Source organism: Corythoichthys intestinalis, chromosome 17 (assembly GCF_030265065.1).
Source record: "Corythoichthys intestinalis isolate RoL2023-P3 chromosome 17, ASM3026506v1, whole genome shotgun sequence".
Classification (NCBI taxonomy): domain Eukaryota; kingdom Metazoa; phylum Chordata; class Actinopteri; order Syngnathiformes; family Syngnathidae; genus Corythoichthys; species Corythoichthys intestinalis.
The window spans coordinates 16,344,791-16,362,625 of NC_080411.1; the positions used below are offsets into that span (position 1 = coordinate 16,344,791).

General features: G+C 36.9%; 1 protein-coding gene across 2 annotated transcripts in view; it reads right to left on the reverse strand.

Annotated features, from left to right (window-relative positions):
* olfm1b (olfactomedin 1b) overlaps window positions 1-17,835 on the reverse strand; it is a 52,471-nt gene that overhangs the window by 30,832 nt on the left and 3,804 nt on the right. Inside the window, exons 1-3 of one of the 2 annotated variants that reach the window (XM_057818787.1) lie at window positions 4,478-4,953; window positions 231-380; window positions 9-164 (exon numbers count right to left, since the gene is read on the reverse strand). In XM_057818787.1, the coding sequence (XP_057674770.1) occupies window positions 9-164; window positions 231-380; window positions 4,478-4,627 (456 nt within the window). In that variant the 5' untranslated portion in view covers window positions 4,628-4,953. Of the gene's footprint in view, window positions 1-8; window positions 165-230; window positions 381-4,477; window positions 4,954-17,835 lie in introns of those variants that run through there. The other variant, XM_057818788.1, reaches the window with a different exon arrangement.

Sequence of the window (17,835 nt, forward strand, 5' to 3'; positions counted from 1 at the left end):
CTTCTCACCTTGTATTGCTTAGCGATGTTCTGCATGTGGTTCTCTTCCACTTGCCTAAACTTGGTCTGCAGGCCACGGAGCTGCACTTCCATCTTCTCCACATACTGGAGCTCCCTCTGGGTTCTCTGGTCCAACACTTGAATGGACTGGGTCATGTTCTGGACCTGCGAGCAAACTCTGTTGACGCATCGAGTCTTGTTTTTTTCGGCGATCTCAATTCCTTCGATTACCTTCTCCAGTAGCTGCCTCAGTTGTTTTGTGCGGGCGTCCCTGGAGCACATAGATTGTTGGGGTGCCACCACAGTGCAGACGCACCTACCCTCGCCATCCTGGCCAGAACTGTACACCTGCCACGACTCCTCCGGGTTGGCCGGCAGCACCTAAAAGGGAAAGGCAGGGGTTGAGTGGTGGTGGTCGAGAAAGATGCTTCAGTGCGATTCGAAAGGGTAATCTTCTCAAAAATCTTCAGAATTACAAACTTATTCCAGGTATCTGAGAGTAATTTAATGTAAACGTAAAACATTTTCAAGCATATCCAACGCTAGTCAAGGTACCAGTGGTGGAATGTAATGAAGTAAAAGTACTTCGTCACTGTACTTAAGTACATTTTTGTGTATCTGTACTTTACTTGAGTACAAATATTAAGTTGTACTTTTTACTTTGCTGTATTTTACAGCATGTATATGGTCTTTTTACTCCACTACTTTTCAAATTGTCGACTGCGTTACACGTTACTTTTGTTTGGCTGTTTATTTTTTCTAATTGGAAATCAATAAGACCCGTGCGACTATACTGTAATTGAGCACCAGAGGCAGCAACACAAGTACAAGGAAGATTAGGCAGGTGAACAAGATATCGAAAAATAGAAACCAACAGTGAGAGGAGCTTGCCTTCAGATGGGATCTGCACATTCTTGTACAGTCGGTGGCGGTATGGACTTCGTAGTTGTTTGCAATCTGCCATTAAGCTAAATTTTGGAGCTTTTATGAGCTTTTGATTTTAAAGCAATTACTTTTGTACTTGAGTAATTTTTTTCTTAGATACTTAGGTATTTTTTGTGCACCTGTATTTGTACTTTTACTACAGTAAAAAAAGTGAGTACTTCATCCACCAATGCAAATTATCAAGTGTCAAGACAAATGATACATTGTACTAAATAGAAAAGCTGTGATATTGGTGTCGTGGAAGTATTGCTGAACACTTTGACTAAGCCTAAGTATGTTGGGAAATAGATGTTTGAGTTGACGAAATAATGGAAATTCTTTACCACCTGTGGCAGTAAATGTGTGTATGTGCTTTTTAAGGGTGACATCTATTCACATTTTTGTTGGTCAATGAAGGCCTCAGATTGGATATGTAGAATTGACAAAATGAGTCTTTCACCTACGCATCGATGGGATGTTTTTATAAAACTATAATTATAGTGTCTCAATTTACTCACAAAATGAGCTAGATCTATTTTCTTTAGCAGTTCTCTTGTATGAACAGCAGGTTCATTGCACCTTTTGTCATCTTGTAGAACAGCATTTGTTCTGCAGCGCAGCGATTGAAAATCAATAGTATCTGTTAGGTATCTTCTGGAATTTAGAGTTTCTTGACCCAACGTAGTCAGTGAAGTTGGTGGATTGAGGAAATGGAAGAAGGCCACAATCTCCATTACTCTGAACCCTTGCGATCAAGGCAAACAGAATCAATCGTTCCGTGGCGGGCTCAAATCATTCATTTGTGGGGAGAAAAAAAAATTCTGACCGACTGACTGAACCGTGCAAGTGGAAAAACCCATTAATCACACCGCAAATCCCGCATGCACCTGCTGATTCCATCTGTGGGTGGAAGCTGCGAGCAAATTGGAAAATGTGGATAACGCTCCACTGCACTGGCGACAAAGAAGACCATCCCCTACCTCCTCAATAAAGTAACGCTTCGTCTTGGGTGATAGGAAATAAAGCCTTGGTGTACTGATTTGATTCCAGCTGTAACAGATAGTGCCATCCTTTTTTTGTCTTGGATCAGTCCGGACGTCAAGCAGAATAGCTTCAAGCGAATGCCAAATATGATTGGTTTAACCACTGGGGTTGAAAGATATTTGGTGGTAAAGCAATGACTGTTGTTTTATATTCAGTACATTTGATCAGCACAACCTCTTGGTTTTCTGTTTAATACGTTCTACGTCATCAATCGGAGGAAAATGTCGATAAGCCTCAGTTGGGAGAGTTGCGACTAGTCTCGCATGGGGTGTCAAATGTGCGGCCCGTGAGCCACAAGCGGCCCATCCTAGGGTTGTTAGCCCTGACAGGCACATTGTAGATCATTCAATACTGTCAGTACAGAATTTTGTATTTTGACATTGGTGCCGTAAAATTTGTGTGGTCAAGTGTGTGCACTACTACACTTGGCTCCCTTTCATGTCCGCAATTACATTCGCTCATTCGCCCCTTACCGATGAAAATGGATTGGAAGTTTACCGCTGTCAATGACTTAACAAAAAAGTGGCTCAAAAAGTACCCCAAAACTAGGGTTGTTCCGATCATGTTTTTTTTTTTGCTCCCGATCCGATCCCGATCGTTTTAGTTTGAGTATCTGCCGATCCCGATATTTCCCGATCCAATTGCTTTTTTTTTTGCTCCCGATTCAATTCCAATCATTCTCCATAATTTTTCCCGATCATATACATTTTGGCAATACATTAAGAAAAAAATGAATAAAACTCGGACGAATATATACATTCAACATACAGTACATAAGTACTGTATTTGTTTATTATGACAATAAATCCTCAAGATGGCATTTACATTATTAACATTCTTTCTGTGAGAGGGATCTACGGATAGAAAGACTTGTAATTCTTAAAGGATAAATGTGACTTTGTATATTGTGACTAAATATTGCCATCTAGTGTATTTGTTGAGCTTTCAGTAAATGATACTGCAGCCATTTAACTTCTGCCCAAATGCATGATGGGAAGTGCAACCATGACGGTGCATAGGGGCACCAATTGATATATCTTCTCTGCGTTGGCAAAGAACATAGGGTGTTAAGAAAATGATCAACTACTACCTTGCTTCCCCACATTGCCCCCCATGTTATTTTCAATTGCTGAGAGAGGTATTGTAAGGCTTTAGCCACATAAAAAATGGCCCCAAAGGTTGTCAAAATTTTCTCTCTACTCATTATACACTGCCTTTTAGCGCTATCTGTAGGTAAAACGACGTTTTGATAGATTGAACGCGACAATGCTTGAATGGGTCGTGCAGCGCATGCGTTGGTTACTTAACGTGATTAATTAAAAAAAATAATTACCGCCGTTAACGCAATAAATTTGATAGCCCTACTTTAAGCCAAAACTACTCTGGATAAGTGTAAGAAATTTTGTAACGTTAAAATAAAATTAGAAAACGATTTAAATTTAAAAAATTTAAAAAAACATTAAAAAAAGGCATGGCCGATATTTTTTTGCCGATTCCGATACTTTGAAAATGATGTGATCGGCATCCCGATCGATCGGGACATCTTTACTCAAAACCATCAAAAAGTGACCCAAAAATCAACTGAAAGTGACGACTGAGCAGGAAGGGACCCGGAAATGCCCTAAAATCAACAGCAAATGATCCAAAATGTACAGGAAGTGATCTACAAGTACCCTAAAATTACGAGAAATTACCCCTACGTACCTTAAAACTACAAGGTTGTGACCCAAAATCAACAGGAAATAATCTGGAAATGATCCAAAATGTACAGGAAGTGACCTATACTAAGTACTCTAAAATTACAAGGAATTACCTCTAAGTACCCTAAAACTACAAGGTTGTGACCTAAAATCAACAGGAAATAACCTGGAAATGCCCCATGATCAACAGGAAATGATCCAAAATGTACCGGAAGTGACCTATAAGTACCTTAAAATTACAAAGATTTAACCTATAAGCACCCTGAAACTACTAAAGTTGTGACCCAAAATCAACAGGAAATTACCTGGAAATGCCCCTAGTTCACCAGGAAGTGACCAATGAACAGGAAGTGGCCCGGAACTGCCCTAAAATCAACAGGAATGATCCAAAATGTACAGGAAGTGACCTATAAGTACCTTAAAATTACAAAGAATCAACCTGTAAGTACCCTAAAACGACCAAGTTTTGACCCGTAATCAACAGGAAACAACCTGGAAATGCCCCAAGATCAAAATGAAGTGACCAATGAACAGAAAGTGGCCTGGAAATTCCCTAAAATCAACAGAAAATATATCGAAACTGACTATAAGATACGCCAAAATGTGTCCCATTGACAGCACTAGACGTCCAATCTATTCCTAACCCTCAGTTTTGTCACATGCTGAACAGTTGGCAGAAGATGCTTGCAACCTACGTCAACTTTCGTCTTTGGTTTGCTTTTATCAAACTGTCATCAGGTTCTTATGTGAGATTTTTTAAAAAGTTACTTGCGGGTGGTGAAAGGACGAAATCAAAAGCCGCAGACTTACTCCGGTGCTCCGGTCTAGATAGCCGCCGTGTGCCGCTGTCAGCTTGGTGGTGTTGAGCCCCACCAGCGAGGGCAATGTCTGCGACATCCAGTTGGTGATCATGGCCATGGTGCTCAGCACCACGCCGATTTTAAGCAGCGGCACCGACATCTTCCTCCGCCACCAAAGTGCACCTCTGCTCACGCCGTCTTCATTCTAACGACTCCGGGGAAGATTTGCTTCAAACGGGGGTGGCGTCGCCCGGACTGGCTCGCTGTTTCACACCGGGACTCCGGTTCAGTTCTTCGTTGCTTGCACATCATCTTCTTCCCGACGTGAGTTGATCCGGTGGAATTTTTCAGGGGTTAAAAATAAAAAAGAATGGGCGCAGGACCCTGTGCTCTGCTCGGCTCTCTCCCGTGCACTGGTCCCTCTCTCTGATGCACCTCTTTACTATTTGCTTCACGCCCCCAACCCGCCTCCCGCCTGCCGTCATTAAGAGGCTGCACGCTCCGAATGGATGGGAGTGAGGGGGGGGGGGGGGGGGGTGCTATACTACGCATTTATCTCCAGACGCAATGATGTCAGCCAGGCTCATGGAAAAATCTGCGATTGCAGTTTGATCCGCCCGTCGCGGCTCGACCTCCCTGAGCCGAGTTGACAATGAGGGATTAATCAGAAGCGCCACGGCGGCGAGGGGATGCTCTCGGTCACTCTGGCAACGCTGCATCCGATCCACCTCTGAATAAACTCTGATGGGTACCGAGATGCTTGCGACCTCTAATGATTGTTGAGCAGAGTCACGGACTCTGGCGCCATCTAGACGCTAAATGTGGTAGTGCGTGTTTTCGAAGTCCATTCATTCAAAATTCTAATTAAGGTTAGGGTTAGCTCCTATGCTAACTTTCGGCGAGAACCGCAGGTGCTTTAAGTTTAACCCTTTATTGCCAAATGTATCACATTTGATACACTTAGAATTTCATGATTTTGAGACTAATTCAGAATTTTGAAATATCTATCCTCAAAAAAAAAAAAAAAAAAAAAAAAATGCAAGTCAAGTCATGCATCTGCAGGTTCCATGAGAAAAAAACACGACTTAGCAAGGGTTGTAGATATTAATTTTGTTTTTTTCTTTTTAACAAATTTGAAAAAAGGTTTCATTAAACCTTATTTTTCAAATTTTGTGATTCTCTGACAATTGCTTCATATTGCATGCATTAACGGGTTAAGGTTTATATGCTCACTGCTATTCCACTGTTTAAATACAAATATATATTAATTTTAAAGAAATATATTACTGTTAGTGACAGACAGGAAAATGAAGTGCTCCACCACAAGATGGCAGAAGGTACAATCATAGGCGGAGTTTGACTTTTGGGGCGGGAGGGGCACAACATGTTGATGACCTCGAAACGCAATTTCAGCTATAAAAATAACTTACAATAATATTTATCTCATCTTTATTGTGCAAAAATCTAATTGTAACATGTATTTGTTACATATTTTGATGCATTTTTGTGCGTTATAAAAGTTTATGTCTGAATTTTGGGGGGCTTGGAAGAGACATTTTTATGGGAAATGCGTCTCTACTTACGGAATTTTCAGCTTACAAAACTAGTTCCAAGAACGAATTAATTTCGTAAGTAGAAATACCCATAGGCAGAGTTTGACTTTTGGGGCAGGGGAGGCACAACATGTTGATGACCCCAAAATGCAGTGTCAGCAATAAAATTACCTTACAAGAATATTGATAATACTAAGTTGAAAATAAGCGTTTTTTATTTCCCATCATTCTTGAGGGGATATCTAAATCAGGCTGCTTAGGACAGCTATACTTTTCGCCAAGATCTTCATCCATTGAATATGGTACGCCCGCCGGTGTCGTGACAATGTAGTTACCCCAATCAAAAATTGTATCCCCTGGGCGGAGCCATATGGAGGTAGATTTGTGTCTTTATTATTCAATCCAAAAAAGTTGCTTCAATAAAAAGAAAAGTTACTTCAATCAAAATATATATTTTCAATCAAAAAAAAGTCGCTTCAATTAAAAAAAAAAAAAAAAAAAAAAAAAAAAGTGTTTAAATGCAAAAATACATTTGAAACTCAAAAAAATGCATTGATCTGATCTTGATATGATCTTTGATTAAATTTTTTTTGATTGGGGTCAAGTTTTTTTTTTTTTTTTTTTTTTTTAATTGAAGCAACTTTTTTGATTGAAGTAATATTGATTTGTGTTTGGGCCACATTTTGGCTACGATGTTTTTTTTGTCTGTATTATTCAATCAAGAAATAAATTGCGTCATACAAAAAATATATTTTCAAAAGAAGAATCAATCAAAAAAAAAAAAAAAAAAAAATTCAATTATAGAAAACGTTTTTGAATAAGAAAAAATATTTGAGATTGAAAGATTTGCATTTGAGCACTTAAATTTTAATTGAAAAAGTTTTCTTTGATTGAAGCAATCCTTTTTGTGTTTGGGCCATACTATGGGTAGGACGATTGTGTCTAAATCATTCAATCCCCCCCAAAAAAGTTGCTTCAATCAAAAAAAATATATTTTCAATCAAAAAAAAAAAAAAAATCATTTGAAAAATAAAATTGCCCTCAGCTTTTTTTTCTCCCGAAAATTATATGCAAAGCAAATGATCGTCTAAAGTCACATGATCTGTTCAAAAAATAATTTTGACCCATTATAAAAATATATATTTTTTGGTCATTTCATTCATTTTTGTTGCAGTTTTATTGCTTTACAACATTTATATATATATAGGAAAGTCAATTTCATGCAATGGCACTTTTCAGCCCCCCTGGCTCCCCCTTAAAATGTGCTTATGGGTACAATTAACCCGTGTATCTACCTGTTACAGCTCATACTAGAATATAGATTTGTGTTCAGTTGAACAGGCCGCTATTTCACTGATTTTGATGGAAAATCGACATTTATTCAGTGTCGGTCTGCTACCTGGGTGTATTACATTTGATGAACAGGTATGGCCAGGGGCGGGCAGAACTTAGGGTGATCGTGGCGGTGCAACTGCACCCGGGTTTCTAATCTAAGGGGCCTGGTTTGCAGGCTTAAAGTGTGCATGGTTGGGCATGGGGAGGGTCAAACAGAGAAGTAAGATGATAATTGTGTACTAACAACACCCACCCCATTGGACTGTCCACTTAAGATGATGCACAGAGCTGAGAGATCCAAAGTGCTATGATCATACGTGGACGCAAGGCCTCATTATAATTATATTATTTATTATTATTATTTCTATATTTTTTTTTAATGAAGAAAAAGAGAACTACTCAAGATACTGTACGTCCCTCAATAACACTTTAAAGCAGTGTTTCTTAACCTTGTGCTTGTGCATGTGCATTCACCGAACCCCTCGGAATGAGATTATAAAGCAATATTTTTTTCAATTTTATAACTGATTTATTTAAATTAGCAAGCTAAGCAAATTCCAGTTCTTCTCATTTTGACGGCATGTTTTTAAACAGGTCAAAATTTGAGTCTGCACTGTGATACTCCCTTATAACCTGCGAGTCAACCTTCCACTGAGCAAACCAGTTTCTCCTGCTGTCAGATAGAGGACTTCCAGTTGAAAGAAATGCCTTTAATTCAGGGGCAAACCAGTCCAAAATATGCTCTCAAATATGACTTTGCCTAGATTTAGTCAGTGATGAGAATAACGAAAATATTTCGTCGACGAACTATTTTTTTTTCATGATGATGACGTGACGATCACGAGCTAAAAACGTGTCTGGGGAGACCTTAACATAACAAGACAGATGCCAGTTTTCGTCTGACGAGACGGGAACAAGATGAAAGTTCGCCATAGTTTTCGTCATAAGTTCACAATGACATTTTCTTATCGTATTTGTAGTTAGCACACATCGTAGCAATGTTTGATCGTGTCACTCATGTGACTATGCTGCGCCCACAATAAATCCAAAAGATGGCATTTACATTATTAACATTCTTTCTGTTAAAGGGATCCATAGATAGAAATACTTGTAGTTCTTAAAAGATGAATGTGAGTACAAGTTATAGTAATTTTATATTAAAACCCCTCTGTATGTTTTCGTATTAATAAAATTTGTAAAATTGTAAAACGTCGCAGAGCGGTGACGTCACAGCTGTTCTTCCACAGTGTCTTTAACTACATAAGGTGGTGATTGAAATACACCACAAGGTGTCAAGGGCGAGTTTTAAATTAATTAGAGATCTAGCCAAGTTTTTTCTCGTGTGTTTTGCCCCTCGACTGACGCCGCAGTTTCCGGGTTCATTGTACCTTACATTCATTTGAGTGTTGACTTCACAACATATGAGACCTCCGATAGTTTGTATATTGTGACTAAATATTGCCATCTAGTGTATTTGTTGAGCTAAACGAAATGTTTGAATAGACTTTGACCAAAATCGTAAGTTTTATGTGTATTTTGCATAGCCTTTCTGATTGGGAATGCCAGTTCTCTTGGCATTGAGCGCTTTTCTTTTTGTGAACATTATTTTTTGAGAGATAGGAATATTATTTTTGTTGTACTTTCAGTAAATGATACTGTAGCGACTTAACTGTTCCACCCAAATGCATGATGGGAAGTTGGGTAACCATAACTGTCAGTGGTGGCTGCATATAGTATATGTTCTGCGTTGTGTTCATTTAAGCGTGTTAAGAAAAAGATCATCGCCTGTCATTCTTCACCACGTTGCTCACCTCAATAATTATGATTGTTGTGAAAGAGTTGCGAAAGCTTATTCAAAACAAAAAAAAAAGGTGCGGTCCCAATGAATGTCAGTGTCCACTCGCTTTTCTCTGCTTCTTAGCACTCAATGTACAAAAAAACGGCGCCATTGTAGTCTGTTTGCGGCAATGCATGAGTGGGTCATTCCACGCATGCGTTAAATACGTTAAATATTAGAACGTGATTAATTGAAAAAAATCAATAACCGCCTGTTAACGCGATAAATTTGACAGCCCTAGTTTAATTATTTGAAAATCAAGTACTGTTTTCCTGCTGAGTGTGTATTATCACGAAGATGGTGATGTCCTTGTAGACTCTACAATGATGTGCTCATCTGTCAATGCCCATTCATAATTGCTGGAAAGCTTTTATGTATTTATTTATTCATGGAGTAAAACTTTTGAAGTTCACAGATGAAAACATTTCGAGTAATTGTCGACTAAAACTAAATCAAATTTGTCTGCGTTTTCATTGACTAAAACTAGACACAGACCAACACATCTTCACGTCTTTTGGACAAAAATATTATTAGTCTAAGGCTATGATTAAAATGAAAAAGGCTGCCAGAATCACTGGCTGGAAAATGTCTTAACCTTCAGTAATCATTTTTAATTTAAATGTCATAGAATTCATTGCATGCCACTGAAAGACGATCGATAGGATAAACTAGGTGATAGATATCCATTTAAACTGGGAAGACTGGTTGTGAATGCTCACGTTTCAGTGGATTGGGCATCTAGCGCTGTCAATGGCAGCTAATGAGTTCAATCTGTGTTTAAGCATTATTTCAGTCGGAACACTTTGCGTGAGATTTTTATTGGTTGGTGTGTTGACGCTGGTGTGATTTTTCTCATGTACAAAATGAGCTTTGGCTCAATAAATGTGGGGAAACGCTCTTCCCACCAATGACTCATATCATCTCTGTCTTTCGGTTGTGCGCTTTCATACACCAAACCTTTTTATATTTAAGTTCAGCCATGCGAAATTAAACGGCGTAAATGGCAGCAATACATCATGCATGAGACCCCCGGAATAGCCGCAGTCCCTGTAATGCGTTTTGTGGAGGCCAAGTGTACTCTGGCCACCTTGGCGTAGCTCACTACGCTATGACCTTTGCGTTCGGATGTGGTGCATCGTCAGAGGTCACCTCCTTGCTTCCCTGGAAAGTACGGTTTCTTAATCTGCTACGTAAACGTAGCAATGAAATAAGTCACAAATAGTAAATTCGTTTTTTTCATGGTCCGAATCTGACAAATGAGCATTCAAAGTTCCGTTGTTGAGAAAGTAACATCATAGCCCGTGGTGTATTACACTGAGCAGCAGTTGCCATGGCGACGCTCACACGTACACACAAAGGCGATCACGCTCCCGGCCCACGAGTGCGCCACGGCAATGTAACTCCCACTCTGACTGCTACTCGCAGCATTTGTACATCAAGTTTTAGATTTAATCAGTTTTGCAGTCTTTTGACTGATTGGCTTCCATTGACGGCGCTCAACGTCCAATCCACTTTGACTGGGAGGGGGCGAATGAACGTTCGTTGGACACTCAGATTCATTACTCTCCGTGTCTAAGCAGCTGAATGCACAGGTAAAAAAAAACCCAAAGGGATTGGACGTCTAGTGCCGTCAGTGGCACTGAAAGCCCTGTCCTCCCGGTTTATCGCAGTCAATGGCATGCAATAAGTTAATGACTATATTATTATTATAATATACTATAAAAATACTTTAGTATTACATACGGCTAAACCAGAGGGTATTTGCTTTTATTTATTCAAATTTAAATAATTTAATTTAAATAATTTAGCTTTTATTAATATTGTATTAATTTGAATTTAATTTAAAATTATATAATGATTACTAATTTAAAAATTAATCTAATTACTTACATAAAGTGACCCCTCTTTTTTCCAGTTAGTGGGGAGCAACCCCCCCCTCAAAAAAAAAATCCGCGAGGTAAAAGCAGAACGTATTTACATCATGGGAATTTTTTTTTTTTTTAATAAGTTGTTTTTAAGCACTGCAAATGCAATTATGATATAAATTATATATATATATATATATTAAGGCTGCAGCTATCGAATATTTTAGTAGTCGATTAATCGATAGAGTACTTAGTTCAAATAATCGAGTAATCGGATACGGAACATGAAAAATAAAAAAATGAAAATGAAAAAATACCTGAGCTGAGCCTCAAACTGTATAAAAAAAAAAAAAATTTTTTTTTTAAAAAAGAGGATCTATGTACAACAAAAGAACAATTGGCTAACTTATATAGAAAAAGTCCGCTAGCTTAAATGCTATAAAATACAAGGTTTTTTAATTTTTTTATTTATTTATTTATTTTTTTAACAGTGCTCTAAACAAATCGTTCAGACACATAATTCCACAAAACACAGCTAAAAATACCTGTAAACTAATTTATGTATGCATTAAAAAACATTAGGTCAAACGTAAACTTAGCTTCCGTTGGTCTTAACAGGAAGCAGTTGGATTCAGCCATGTGAAAAGAGCCAGACCAGAGGGCAGTGTATCCACACTAATCAATAAAACTAAATGCAAACACTTTCATAATAAACCATTACAACGCCACTTTAATTAAACAAATACTCGAAGCAACAAAATATAATTAGAATATTTTCTTTCTAATCGAATACTCGAATTAATCGATTATTCGTTGCACCACTAATACCGGTATATATAAATCTAAACAATTATTTATATATGTATATATGCATATATCTGGACATATATGGATATTTGGATATCGTTATTTTTTTTTAATTAAAAATGGACTGAGGGGCCGAAGTAACTAGGAATCACTGTAATTTTTTTAATTACCAAAAATAGTCACTTGCCCTATAAATCACGAATTAAAATGATTCTATTAAAATAGTATATTTATCGTCCGTCAATTGTGTGTTAATTTTCCCAAAGAAAATTAATTGTGATTATGTAAAACCTCTTGGAGGAAATAATTGCTACCAATCCTCTCAGACAACAAGGATTGGACGTCTTGCACTGCCAATGGCAGGCAATTATTTAAATGCTATGAAATAACCAAAAGCCATAACCAGTGTATTTGTTTTACACTGTATTAACATTAACTCTGTGTATATTTGCTGTACATGTTGTTCACAATTTATCCTTGGCTAAATTAAAAAAAAATTACTTCTGTTTTTGTAACAATTTTTGTTTCATCCGTGGCGAGCATTTTAGCCCTTACCGAACCTTACGTTAAATACTATGAGATAACCAAAAGCCATAACCAGAATATTTATTTTACACAGTATAAACAGTAAATCTGTACACTATATACTGTACACGCGATTAACAATTTATCCTTGTCTAAAACCATTTTACTTATTTTGTAAAAGTTCGAGTGTAGTCTTTGACAAGCATTTTAGCCCTTTAGAGAACCTTGAGTGTTTTCTAAAATACTTAATGCAATTTAGTCCCAACAATCTAGCATGTAGAAGTTTCAAATAACAAGCACTACTGTGCTAATACAGGCTGTGACCAGTGCTCTAATGTCTAGCTCCGAACCAACAGGCAACAATAAGTCCGCAATTAATTTATCATTCTTGATACAAAAAATTCAAAATCTGTCTCAGAGGATCGATGTGTATACATCCATAGAATATACCAACCTAATTTCATTGTGAACTGTCCGCAAATAACAGAGTAATAAATTAAAAATGAAAGTGTACACACTAACAATAACACCATGAGTCTCGAAAAACCAACAATGATTTAGAGTTAGAAAGTAACTTTGTCCTCAATGGATAAAATTTTCATCTAAAGAAGCAACTTTCCCATGTTATAAATTGTATTCAGCTTTTCTTCATTTTACTTATTGTTTGGTTTTTCTCTGTCATTGACATTCTAATTCAGATATGGGCATTAACACTTTTTGTACAATATAATACCATACCGAATCGTGTTCCCCAGGCTGCACCTCCTATTGACTTGACCCAAATAGAGAGAAACGCACTATATGCTCACCTAACTGCCAGCGCAACCACTCTCCCCCAGTGACTGATGGCTTCCACCCATCGCTGCAAATAGCCACCATTGTTCGATCGTGTCAGCATATTTTCCGAGAGTGGCCCGTTAACGCGTTTGCAAGCGCACTGCAACCCAGATACAGCACAAAAAATATACGTATATATAATAGAAATTCTCTATTGACATATGGAAATCAATGCAGGGTGTATATCTGTCAGAGTGAGAAGTCAATATTTTCCGAGCTAATAGGATTAGTGACGTGCTTCGTTTGAATGATTTTTGGTCGCTCAGATTGCAGTTTAGCATGCATACACTCAAGTAGGGGTCAGAGGTGTTAGAAAATATCTATAAGACGCTCAATATTGCCTCTTCCAGCAAGCTACTTTTTCGTCAACATCTGATTTTATTTAAAGTCTAATGAGCATAATTATGATCTTTTGAAAATATTGAAGACGCAATCTATCGAAGTCTTTTGGAATCCAGACAATTTCATGTAAAGTCCGCGTTTTGGAAAACATTGACAATCATTTCGAGCTTCCGGTCAGCCAAACAAGTGATATTTTTTTTGTTAATAAACCTAATGCTGCTTTCACATGCTCTGGGAAAGATGATCCGTACCACTTGCTAATTGGTAATTCTAAGTATGTCCTGTTCATTTGCATTTGTTGTTATAGAAAAAAAAAAAAAATGCTCTGGGAAAGATGATCCGTACCACTTGCTAATTGGTAATTCTAAGTATGTCCTGTTCATTTGCATTTGTTGTTATAGAAAAAAAAAAAAAGTAGGGCTGTCAAAATTATCGCGTTAACAGGCGATAATTAATTTTATAAATTAATCACGTTAAAATATTTGATGCATTTAACGCAAATGCCCCGCTCAAACATTAAAATGACATACTTGTGTTTTTTGGTGTTTCGTCGCCCTCTGCTGGCGCTTGGGTGCGACTGATTTTATGGATTTCAGCACCATGAGCATGAGCAATTATTGACATCAACAATAGCTACTAGTTTAAATTTTACAAACTTTATTAAAAAGAAAACATTAACAGGGGTTTTAATATAAAATTTCTATAACTTGTACTAAGATTTATCTTTTAAGAACTACAAGTCTTTCTATCCATTGATATCTTTAACAGAATGTTAATAATGTTAATGCCAGCTTGTTGAATTGTTATAATAAAAAAATACAGTACTTATGTACAGTATGTTGAATGTATATATCAGTCTTGTGTCTTATCTTTCCATTCCAACAATAATTTACAGAAAAATATGGCATATTTTATAGATGGTTTGAATTGCGATTAATTACGTTTAATTAATTTTGAAGCTGTGATTAACTCGATTAAAATTTTCAATCGTTTGACTGCCCTAAAAAAAAGCAAACAAGGAATTCATTTTGGTTTGTTGCTTGATCCAAATTGTTATAGACTAAATACTTCATTTACTACAACAAGAACAGTTATGTTTGTAACTGAACATTTTAGCAAACACTTGGTTAGAAAAAATAATTTTATTTTCGTCTGTCTGCCTTGCCCTGCCCTATTGTATCACTCCTACTTACCCCTCCCAGCAGTGTTTTTTTGGGGGGGGGGCAGCCTTTTTAATTTTCGTCTTAGTCTTAGTCTTTTAGACGATAATACTTATTAGTCTTTGTCATATTTGGTCATCTCAAAATGTGTTTGTCTTCGTCTAGTTTTTGTTAATGAAAACTCAAGACTAATTTCATCTAATTTTGGTTGACGTTTACTAAAAATGTTTTCATCTGTAAAAAGAAATTTACTCGAAAAATACATAAAGTTTACTAGCATTTACGAATGAGCATTGACCGACGAGCACATATTGTAGCGTCTATCTACAAGGACAATGCCAACTTGATGATACACACTCAGCAGAAAACAGTACATTATTTTCAATTAATTATACCCACCCAGACGCTACGAACTGTAAGTTAAAAAAAAGTTGTCCAAGAGTTTAAGAGAACGCTCGTCGTTAGCCTTACCCTAATGCTATGCTAACGCTATGAGTTACATTTAGTGTGTGATGTTCACTCAGCACAGACCTTTAAAGTCTAAATGATATGAAATATTCTCTCTGGCAAAGAAAAAAAATTTGACGCCTGTGCAAGCCTGCATGGAGACTGGTGAGTCGGGAAGCGGAAGTGCGCAGCAGACACTGCTGCGATGCATGCTAACCACACACAAAATGTCACACATTGAGAACATCAGACGGAAATTATTGCGCATTTTCGTTTCGTTCTCATGTCGTTAGACGAAAACTGGCATTCGTCTTGTTATGTTTTAGTCCCCCAAAACCCGTTTTTAGCCCGTTATCGCCATCGTCATGAAAAAAGTGTTTGTTGACGAAATATTTTCATTGTCATCATCGTTGACGAAAACAACACTGCTTCCCATTTGAAACAAAAAAAACGCAGAGGGATTAGGATATTGCAAAATTTATGTTTACACTACTGGAAAAACCACCAGAAAATCACGACTAAGATATCTCAATTTATCACATTTTATATAGGTTTATCTATATTATATTTATGATTGAACACAGTTCACATTGATTACATTGATTTGAGCTACATTGATTTCAAATTGTCAGGTTTTGATGGTCGGTCGATATATCGGCCAACCAATGTAGCTGTTAAGTTCACTGTTGTGAACAGTGTATCGGCCGTCTGATATGTGGACATTTTTTCAAGATCGTCCAATATCAGCAGATGTATAGTCCATATAATAGGATTTCAGGTCGATATACGGTTGTTTTTAAGACTGGGCGATATAAAGTGGTACTTCAAGATATGAAATTAATTTGTTCTGGAGTGGCTTTCATAACATGATTTTTAAAAATATTTTGTTTACATTTTATATGGAAATCGCCTAATTCATTCCAAGCAGTACAAAAAAAACCCATCAAATTTGATGTCATGTGCTCTGATCGCCTGTCTTTATTTGTAATGCTTTGTCACCCCCTAGTGGCGATTAGTGTGATGATTTTGTTCGGTTGCGACTCATTCCACAGACGTTATAACATGACTACTCAAGCTCATCGCAAACACAGAGTGTTAAGTGATAACTATCTAGTTTCGGCAGTCATTGCTTGCTAGAAAATACTGTTTGTTACCATTCGCAACTTCTTGTTCGCACGCTGCCATTTTGAAAAGTAAAAGGCCCAAGAAAATATGAGTTGTTCACACGCAATTTTTGACTTAACAAGTTTTTTTTACAGTAATGACGACGCCACAGGAAGGCAGCATAATGTAGGATATTTATTTCAACTAGAGTGAACAATGTCTGAGTGAAAAAGTGCTCCAGCGTACATCTGGTAATTGATTTTTTTTTTTTTTTTTTCAGCAAAATTTCCATTAACAGAAAGACATGTCTGTTTCTAAAAATATCCTTTTCCGTTGTTTTCATAAAGCAACTGACAGCATTCAACAAAAACTTTGATATTTTGTACGGATTCATTGTTTTATCACCAACAATTATCCTCTCAATGCCTTCATAATGCTATCAAGTGCAATTTTAAAAGTGCTATAACTACGCCAACGCTCCTTTTATCAAGTTTTTATTGCAGCTCAGATAGGAAGGCATTCGTCGTGGTGGGAGATTATCTGCACTTTTATTGCGAGAGCTTGCTTTGATGTATTGATCTTTTCCTTGTAACTATTGTGAGATTACCCTTAATAACAAAAAAGCAAACATACCCTTAGGCGCTAAAAAGAAATCCATGAAATAATGAAAGTGCTACACAATAAAAGTGAAGTTCATTTTCTCTAGGCTGTAAAACGTTTGCAAAAGTTTCTAAGTAACAATATTTTGCGATAGTTGTAGCATAAGATTATTGCTGGCAAATCATTGTGTGTTAATGTGCTCCTGATATGAAAATGCGTTAATCAGCCGCAGAGCTGAATTGTGATGCCAAATTGTCTATATAAAACTAATCGTGTATTGCAGTTTACATCGCAATGTTGCGTTATTTTAAAGAAAACCAGCTACGGTTAATAATCGTAATGTATGTTTTCTAATTTCATTTGTTGAAACTATGATTATCATGTAGTGATGGCTATATGGCGATAACCGGATTGCCAAAAAATCGCCACGATTCTTGGCAATCATGCAGTATTTTGCGGACAAAAAAACAGGACAGCGTGATCGCGACTAGCCTAATTTTGCAAGGACTAGCTTACATATACAACATTTTAAGGTAAACTCAGCTACCATTACTGGTTAATCATTGTAACTTGAAAGCAACGCCACCAGAATTTTGATATCACCTTTGCCAAAATATCACAAAAATATGATTGTATTGCAACTTGTCAATAAGTCAATAATGATTTAAAAATAAATAAATTAATTATTTAATTTAAGAAAAAAAAATTATATATATATATATATTATATATATATATTAGGGCCATAAAAATTATCGCGTTAACGGGCGGTAATAAATTTTTAAAATTAATCACGTTAAAATATTTGACGCATTTAACGTACATGCCCCGCTCAAACAGATTAAAATGACAGCACAGTGTCATGTCCAATTGTTACTTGTGTTTTTTGGTGTTTTGTCGCCCTCTGCTGGCGCTTGGGTGCAATTGATTTTATGGGTTTCAGCACCATGAGCAATT